Source organism: Poromitra crassiceps (genome assembly GCF_964638095.1).
Source record: "Poromitra crassiceps genome assembly, chromosome: 19".
Lineage (NCBI taxonomy): Eukaryota > Metazoa > Chordata > Actinopteri > Beryciformes > Melamphaidae > Poromitra > Poromitra crassiceps.
Window position 1 is genome coordinate 29,268,085 of NC_139646.1, and position 9,888 is coordinate 29,277,972.

The 9,888-nt window shown below is 45.2% G+C and overlaps 1 protein-coding gene and 1 pseudogene across 2 annotated transcripts in view; one reads left to right on the forward strand and one right to left on the reverse strand.

The window, feature by feature from the left end:
• LOC310793535 (dual specificity testis-specific protein kinase 2-like) overlaps window positions 1-9,297 on the reverse strand; it is a gene marked incomplete at both ends in the record, with an annotated part of 28,113 nt that extends 18,816 nt beyond the window's left edge. The window contains one exon of the mRNA XM_083655338.1: window positions 9,106-9,297. Within this exon, the coding sequence (XP_083511464.1) occupies window positions 9,106-9,297 (192 nt within the window). The remainder of the gene's footprint in view (window positions 1-9,105) is intronic.
• On the forward strand, window positions 3,331-6,123 carry LOC310793445 (coiled-coil domain-containing protein 39 pseudogene; annotated as a pseudogene). The gene has a single exon. The product of its transcript is annotated as a coiled-coil domain-containing protein 39 pseudogene (transcript).
• Window positions 9,298-9,888: the final 591 nt, after the last annotated feature.

Below are 9,888 nucleotides of genomic sequence, written 5' to 3' on the forward strand. Positions count from 1 at the left end.
TAAAAATATAATCAACTGACCTGCATTGTAACATTACCATTGTAAGTTTATCAATCAGATATGCCAGTCAAACAAAGCATACTACTGTGAACTGCCTTTCAGTATTTAAGAAATTCCACCCTAGAACCCAATTCATGAATTATCGTAGCCAGCTCAAGCAAAGAAAAATGACCCTCCCAGCAAACATGTTGATGTTGATACGATGGTCTGCACCAAATCTGCGTCACCAAAATGAAAATGGACACAACATCCATAGTTGTCTAAAGCTGCTTGCTACCTGCAGGGATCTGAATACATTTCTAGTAGCAGTTAACGTTTTAAAGCTGCCCCATAATATCATACGTGTGCTCTACTGAGAAATTCACTTTCAAGAGTGTTGGCTCACACGAAAGCATAAGTTCTGTTTTAGGGTAGATTTTCCCTGACCCATGTGGGTTGGGTCACCCCTGACTCATGCCTCTTATCTCCAATCTAATAGAGTCAATAGATTGTAGGCTGGGAGGTTTGCTGAGACACCTGCAGGCGGCTCTACGCTGGAGAGAGCACATGGAAACAATTTCATTCCACAATGAGATTGATACAGTATGTACCGTTTGAAAGAAGTGACACTTATTCTTAAAATCAACCTTTAACTCCATACATAATTCTGAACACAAAACCAAAATTGTTATTTATTTTAACTTTTTAAAAGATTGTAAGGTGATTTAAATCATTGGGTGACTGAATTGTAAGACTTTTATGATCTGGATTAGAGACATTTTGATTTCCAAAAGGGATAATAGCGTATTGGAATTTAGAAGTGAACTCTTCAGAGAAGACTCACTGAAACACAGCCGTTCACGTCAAAAGGGGAAAGGGACTGACCAAGGAAGCAGCAAAATTGTGGACCAGTGATTAATGAAATGATTTTGTCAGTGTCATTACGTACTGTACTGTACTGTTACTGTACTGTACTGTAACTGTACTGTTACTGTACTGTTACTGTACTGTTACTGTACTGTTACTGTACTGTTACTGTACTGTACTGTACTGTACTGTTACTGTACTGTCCTGTACTGTTACTGTACTGTCCTGTACTGTTACTGTACTGTACTGTTACTGTACTGTACTGTTACTGTACTTTACTGTACTGTACTGTACTGTTACTGTACTGTACTGTACTGTTACTGTACTGTACTGTACTGTACTGTACTGTACTGTTACTGTACTGTACTGTACTGTACTGTTACTGTACTGTACTGTACTGTACTGTACTGTTACTGTACTGTACACTTCACACTTCAAACTCAGAATTTACATTTTAAATAAAGATTGTGATGACAAAATGCCAATGCCTGATTCCCTTCACTTTAAATAAGCCACCATATTCCAGAATATTCTTTGTCATGTTTTGTCTATCAAGTAAAACTGTCAGAGAAGTCAAAAGCTCCTAGTAACCATGCCGTAAAAATACACCAGTAAACGACTAAATGGCCCCACAAATGCAAGCTAGGCTAGATCACCAATACTGCTTTTGACCTGCCAGCAGCTCTATTATAAGTCACTGTTTTTGGGAGTTGTCCCGCATTATAAATTCCAAATCTGCGGGAATTGCAGAAAATATGCGCGATACCCTTCTTCTGTGGTGTTTTTTTTATGGCAGTTGTCATCCTTTATGTAGCATTACCGCCTCCTTCTGGATTTATCCATCCACTGTTTCCCTACATTCTGTCAATCCTCCCGATCTCTCACTCGGGCGTGACCTGGCTGAGGCTAAGTGGTGGGAGTATAAGTAGAGAGAAGAGGACAAGTGGCGCATCATCTCCAGAGTCTCCATGTCATCAGTGATGTCACTCGAGCAATTGTGATGGCATCAGTGATGTAATAAATCCTTCCTGGCTGAGGCTATAATTGGTGGGGAGTATAGACGGTTTTAACTTGACAACAATAACAACCGTCACAACCCACCTGAATATCCGCTTTACTTCCTGTATACATATCTGAGCGCAGGCTGATATTCGGCTCATATTAAATGTTAACGTTAGGCCGTGTCTCTGACAGACAAAAATAAAACATAGGAGTCGGCTATGTCAGTGTTTTCCCCTGAACAGCAGAGAAAGTGGACACTGTAAATAGTTAGCACTGTGAAGCTGATACAATTCAGGTGGCGGTAATGCAACATTTAAGGATGCCAACCGCCATAAAACACAGAAGAAGAAGCTGAGAAAAGGGAAGTGCTGTGGGGTTGCAGGTGCTGGTGAAAACCGTCTATAAGTAGGGAGAAGAGGACAAGTGGCGCATCATCTCCAGAGTAAAGGGCAGTCTTAGCATACAGCAATTTATGATCGCCCCACGAGCATCGCTGAATGTCAGGTTACGTTCAATTATCGCTTCCTTCAAATTCATTTTCTCAAGACATGGAGGTAGAAAAACAAGAGCTAGCACAGTGGTACTCAACCCGAGGCTCTAGAGCCACATGTGGCTCGATCCTTTATGAGTAGCTGTGGCTCTTTTAAAGCTGCATTCAGTGATGTTTTCGTGTTAAAAGGCTCTATATTCTGACAGCAATCACTGAAATAGTGTTTGGTCAGTAACTTGGAACCCCCAACCCCCCGCTGTCCTCTATCTCTCTCCTGTAGTCCTGCAGGCTGGGTGGACGTATCTCCTGTCCCTCTATCTCTCTCCTGTAGTCCTGCAGGCAGGGCGGACGTATCTCCGCAACCGTAACTCGTAGAGACTCGTAGAGAAGCCGGATGGCGGGGTTGGAGGGTTGGAGTTGGGGTGAGAAAGTACATAGTCCTTTATGGGCATCACGATCTCTGACCTTCTGTTTCCCAGAAAATGTCAACTTTTCTCTGATTGGGTAGTTTGAGGTCGCCGCCAATTTTTGCCAACCCTGTGGCACAATTCAAACGGGATCAAAAAAGTAACATATGTCTCCGTTCACCACCGGTGTGTTTTTTCTGACGCTGGTACAGGGAGAAAAGCAGGAAGTGGCGTTCATTTTGGCTCTCTATAGGATACGGTAATTGTAAAACCGTCTTCTTCTTCTGTGGTGTTTTATGGCAGTTGGCATCCTTTATGTTGCATCATCGAATATCTGTCCTTCTGGTCCTCTTGGGTACCCCCCCTTGTCTCTTGTAAAACCATCACTGCTTCCCAGGGTCTTCCTACAAGGAGGACAGTGACATCATCAGTGATGTCATAAAGCACTGATGATGTAATATACGTGAGGTCATGGACATTGTGACATCATCAGTGATGTCCTAAATCGTCAATGATGTGACATCATCACTGATATGGGGCTAGATAAGTGGTGAGACGAGTGTCACAGGAGAGCATTCTATGAACATGTCGAGCACACATTTTGCTGAATTAGGCTGGGGCCACATCCCTGTGGCCAATGCTGAAAACAAGGCTTTGCAAGATGAGATTCATGGGAAGGAGAAGGAGAAGATAAAGCTCGAAAACAAACTTGATGCATACAAGGATGATATACAAGCCTTGTCTGAACACTTCAAAAATGTTGCACAAGAGCTGTTACACACTCAGGCTCTGTGCAAGGCCAGGGAAAGAGAGACTGAGTCTGAGAAACACTTCAGAGCCCTTGCAGAGAGAGAGGAAGGTCGCCTCCGACAGGAGTTTGGAAAGCTGAAGAGTGAGATTGGATTTCTGAGAGAGAAGAAGAATGCGCAGGAGAACAATATCTTCAAGGCCAAACAGAAGCTGGAGGAGATCAGGAACCAGCTGAAATGGGACCAGAAGACCCTGGACGCCTGGTTGGAGGAGTCGAAGCACAAAGACGAGGACACCATGGCCATCGTCAAGTACGCTCAACAAGATGAGCGCAGGATCAAGTCGCTCAGTGTGGATATAGAGAAGAAGACGCTGGAGGCCAACCAAAAGCGCAAAGCACTGGACAACGAATCGACTGAGACAAAAGCAGCACAGATTGCTTTGGACGAGACTGCTGAGAATTTCCGGCAGGCCCACCTGGAGAGACAGGAGCTCATCCGCCGGTGGGAGAACACCATCGAGCAGATGAGGAGACGAGACGCCGACATGCAGCAGTGTGCCCTGCAACTTGCCCAGGTCAACCAAGAAATCAGGGAAAGGAATGCCACCATTAAAGAGAAGCAGCAATTTCTGGAGAATGAGATAAAGAACAACGAGGAATACGAGAGGAAGATCAACATAGGCAACCGGCAGGCGGCAAAACTGAGGCAAGACCTGAAGGAGCAGGAGAGTAGCCGCAGCATGCTGCAGGATGAGTTGGGCACTGTCAAGGGCACAGTGGACAGAACAGCCACTGATGTGGAAGCTGTGAGATCCCACATAGCCAGCATCAAGAAGGACACCAAGGACGTCACTGAAAAACTGAGTGAGGCCAAGTTCCACAATGCCAAACTGGCAGAGAAGCTCAAGGCAGTGACGCAGACGGCCCTTACTTTGGAGGAGAGAGCCATCCAGGAGGACCAGCTCCTCAAGGACGAGGAACAGGCCGTCAAAGAGCTGGATGTCCAGGTGCAAGGCCACAGGGAGGCGCTGCTCCGTCAGAAACAAAACTTTCACGGCCTCAAGGTGAAGGAGAAGGCGTACATCGTCCAGATTTCAGGGAGCAAAAACGTCATCGCCCGCCTGGACAACCAACTCAGCAAGCTGGACCAAAACACCGTCAAACAGCAGGACACCATGTACAACCAGGACTTTCAGATCCTGCAGCTAGAGACAAAAATAGCTCGGCTGCAGGGTGACGTCAACCCAGAGGAAAAGGAAATGTTAAAGAAGAAGGTGACAGAGCTGACCAATGCCCTAGAGGAGAAGAAGAAGACAGCCAACCTGCTTACCAACCAGCTCAAGCAGCTCGAGGATGATATCCGCTGTGTGAGGAAAGAAACAGAAAGGACTGTAGCACAGAAGAGAGATCTGACCACAAAGGTAGAGGAGCTCCAACTGTTCAATGACACAACAGAAAAGGATCTGAAGAAGCTCAACCTCAAGAAACAGGACACCATGGTGGAGGACAAAATGCTGAAGCTGGAGGTGAAGCGCCTGAGGGATCTGCTGTACAATAAGGCGGACAGCGTGCTGTCCTTGGAGAAGAGGAAGCTGGAGCTGCAGATGTCCATGAGGGAGAGGGAGGAGGAGATCAAGGTCCACAGAGAAAAGCTCAGCAAGCAGGTCAAGATCAGTGAGCAGGAGAGACAGGCACACAACGCCGAGTTGCATGAGAGGCTGTCTAAGATCGACATGATGAGGAAGCGCTATGAGATCTTGACCATTTCAATGGCTGCCCCCGAGGGGGAAGAGGAGAAATCGCAGGTTTACTATATCATAAAGGCTGCCATAGAGAAAGAGGAGCTCAAGCGGAAGGGAGACGAGCTGGATGCCAAAATCTGCAAAATGAAGGTGGAAAATCAGGCTTTTGAGAACACCATTCAATTAGTCAATGAGTGCACCTCGATGGGCCGTGAATCCCTCAACAAAGTGGACAAATCCAGTGCAGAGTACCAGGAGAAAGTGAAACAGGAAGAGCAGAAGAGGGCAGCTGAAGAAAAGCACAAGTACAAGACAAGAAGGATCAGAGAGCTGCAAGAGGAAATTCAGGACATGAACAATGACCTGCACAGTCTTCTGCCAAAGGAGCAGGTGCAGAGAGAGAAAATAGAGCAGACTCAGTCACACATCATTCAATTGAACAAAGAGTTGGCTTCCCAGAAGGAGAAACTTGACAGAGCCAAAAAACAGTGCTCTAAGCTGACCAAAGAGATTCGCTCGGTGAATAAGAAAAGGGGGGGGACGTTTGAGGAGACGTTTGAGGAGAGGGACATTAAGCTAAGGGAGATGAAAGAGTTCAACAAGTCTGTCAACCAGATGCTGCATGAGACCATGAAGGACAACCCTGAACTTAGATCAGTGCTTCAGAGCTACTTGACAAACTCCGCCCGCGGCTCCACCTCTCACACGTCTGCTGGTTCTTTACCCAGCAGCAGCCCCAGGGTCTTGGCAGTACAGAGCTCCATTACAAACTCTAGCCACAGCACCAGCTCTCACACATCTGCTGGTTCTTCAGCCAGCAGCAGCCCCAGCCTCTCTGCAGTCCAGTCCAGCCTCTCTGTAGTCCAGTCCACTTCTTCCCCGTAGCCTCCTGAGTGGAGCATAGGACTCTGGGCTGTGCGATTGCGGTTTCTGTAGCAAGTGGGTTTTTACGGGGTGGGGTTGCCAGCCCCGCCCCCCATTAGTCAACTAGTTAGTAAACGAACACAATCCAACATGTTTTCGTGTGGGTCGCTGCGGAGCACCGCCCTATTATCTTAGTAAGATGATATTAAATACTATTATCCTGATGTCAATACTTTCTGTTTTAGTGTACCCATGGTCCAGTGTTTCAGAGGCTTTTCCAAATTGACAAGAATACAATTCTCGGGGAAACTGATTACTTTGCACAAAAATAGTCAATTTTAAATATTGAATACGGAGTTAAAATATCAACTATCAGTAGCTACAATACAAAAAAACAGTATGTGTTCAACAAGCGCGAATTCGCAATAGCTGTGCACTGTGCATACTGCAAGTGATTTGTGACATTGATTATTGTGTCTGACTGCCTAGAAGCAGGCTGTGTTTGAGCTGACTGCCTAGAAGCAGGCTGCGTTTGAGATGCCCCTGCTTGGGAAGCCATTGCTCCCTAAGGATGTCACTCAGTATCATCACTACTGATGATGTCATCGATATGTGACCTCACTGATGACATCACTGCTCCCTAATGTCCCTAGGAGGTATATGACATCAGTGCTCCTTGATTAGTCATGATGATGTCACTACATCCACTCTATTGTGATGTCATCCACTCCATTGACATAGATTTTGTGGACCAACATAGATTTTGTGGACCAACATAGATTTTGTGGACCAACCAACCAACCGAGTGACTATGATCTCAGTTAGAGTGTAACGTCATCCACTCCATTGTGATGTCATCCACTCCAGAGTGACTTATTCACCTTATTCACCACGCCCACTTTTTCTCTCTTCCGCGTTCGACGCAATGTATTTGTTCTTCCGGTTCAGCGCTAGTTGGCGGCCATTTTCAAAATAAAACGTCAGTATGAATGAAGTTTGGCAACATTCAGAATTAAGCTACACTGCGGCCAACTTCAGTTACATGTTCATAACGTTACTGCTGCGAGGAGCCGATGGCTGTACCCGGTCGGCATTTAACATTAGTTACAAAAGAACGTCGACAGTGTTTTCTCACTGCCAGTAGTAGGGTTTGACAGATAGCTAGTCCGACTGGTGTCAGCACAGTCAGCGCTCCCGGTCCTCGCTGCTCGTTAAGGATTTCCAATAGGCGTTATTCTGATAAACTGGTCACATATATATGTTACGTTCTCACCCGACAAATATTAAAATTTAAAAGATTTTTTTTTAGCTTGAAAACAGCTTTTTGGCAAGTCTAAATGACTGGTAGGCGTACTCTACTTCCGTGTCTAAAACCGGAAAGACGATTACGAAATGATGTCATGCAGAAGCGTCCTTGTATGAGCAAAGAATAAGGTGAATAGAGAGCCAAAGTGAACGTCACTTCCTGCTGACCGGAGTGGTCAGAGGACAGAATGTAGGGAAACAGTGGATGGATAAATCCAAAAGGAGGCGGTAATGCAACGTAAAGGATGCCAACTGCCATAAAACACCACAGAAGAAGAGGTCAATTCCTGCCTTTCTCTTGGTACCAGCGTCTGAAAAACTATGAATGGTGGTGAACGGAGATGGAAGTTTGAATTGTGCCACGGGGTACACATGTAAGTTTTGTCAATTTAAAAGAGAACTTTGCATGTCAAGAAAGTCACAGTTTGTCCTGAAAACCTAAGGCTTAGTTTTGTCAATCGACTACATTTCTCGTGTCGCAGAGAGGCAAAGTGGAACGTCACTTCCTGCTTCAGCACTGTACCAGCGATTTTCATCCGCCATTTATTTTCCCATAGACATTTCGTTAAATGCTTATAAAATAGTTGTACTTCGTCGAACCAAACGGTTCAGCTAACACTATAATCGGGAGAGACCATAGAACATTTCACTCGGACCAAAAAAACACAAAAAACATTGATATATTATTTTCTTTAAACCCGCATTTTTTTACGTTTTGGTCCCAGTGAAATGTTATGCGATCTCTCCTGTTTCTAAATATATCTGTACCGTTTGGTTTGAACCAGTAAAACTATTTTTATGTCTATGGGAAAATAAATGGCGGATGAAAATCTCTGGTACAGTGCTGAAGCAGGAAGTAGGCGGTCACTTTTCCTCTCTATATACGTCACACCATCAACAATATGGACTGGTGGGAGAGACGTCACTTATGCAACTGGTTGTGCGTAGTCTTTCTGATTTATAACTTACGCAGTTTTACCACAAATATAGTCTGGCCGACTATCTCAGTCGGCCAGTGGAAGAAAATCCCTTTCCGCTCCCTGCCAGCTCTGCCATTGGCTCCGACTGGCTGCGACCATTTATGGATTTCCTTTCCGCTCCCTGCGTGTCAAATTTGTCAATCTCAAATGCCTTTGCCGCTGTGAAACAACGCTAGCTCGTTGCTACACGCTGAAAATGGCAAGTTTTGACGAAGATTTGGATTGTGCAATGAAGCAGGCCTGCTTGATACTTTCGGTGGATGGTTGTAAAGTTAACAGAGCCTTTTCCCCCACTCGCCCAGCGTGAGAGTAACAGCAGCCAGACTCTCCTTCAACAGAGTCAATACCAACAGGCAAATACACTGTTTGGCAATTTGACCATTTTGACTTCGGTGCTACTCTCATAATCAGCTGTGCTGCTCATCTCTTTACAAATGCAGGATCCTTACAAATGAGACAGGGAAATGAACGAGCTTTCATATAAGATAAGATACAATACTGAGGATATGTAACAGGCAGCAGGGATATGATCAACCAAACACAAGTTACTCAACTTTTTTGAGTTTAGGTATACTATGTATATGTATGTATATGTAATACATGTATATAAAGAATTTCTGACAATAGGCTCTATTAATATGGGAATTTCTTTACTCCCTGATATCGGTAACGGCCCCAACAATCCAGTATCAGTCAGCTTTGGTCACAAGTCACATACCTTGAAGACCTCGGAGAAGAAGCCTGAGCCAATCTTCTGGCAGAAGAAGTCGTCGATGCGGGCCAGGCTGGACACGGCGCTCCTCAGGGCTCGGTAGGAGGACGGGCGGACGCGGTTGGGTGCGTGGACACAGTGGAGTGGCGGCTCCTCGGGGCCCTCCGGATCACAGACGCACTCAGCATGGCAGTCCATTGCACGGTATTCTTGGATCCTTCCCAAACGCTAACCAACAACGGCTAAACCACACTCGTCCTCAAGCACAAGCCGCCATGGTATCAGAACGATAAATGCATTCGTCATGCAGAGTAGAGGTTCAACTTCAACTGATGTTAACTGACAACTAACACTAGTTGTGTCTACTTTCCAGGTTGCAAACATTACAAAAAAAGGAATGCAGGCGTCGTAATCGTACGATATTATAAAATATATGATTCAAATAGGTAATCGTAGGCTACTAGGTGGGTAAGGGAAATAGTACCACACACTATAAGCCCCAATAGGAATATTTCCGTCACGCTATAGGACGAATCAGCGTGACGTCACAACAACAGCAAATCCCCAGGAAGTGCAGAAGTCCGCAGCAGTTAACTAGTATGAGTTGTGCCAAACAAACGTTAATATCTCAAAAACTATAGCTACATGACATCGCTTATATTTTGACATTCTGAGTGACAGCAGAAGTAGCTCAAGAGTTTGATGTATAATATATATGTTGTGTTAAAGTTGTGTGAACTGTCGCAGTTTTTCAAATGTACACCGCACAGCCGGGGCTAGAGTGAGCAC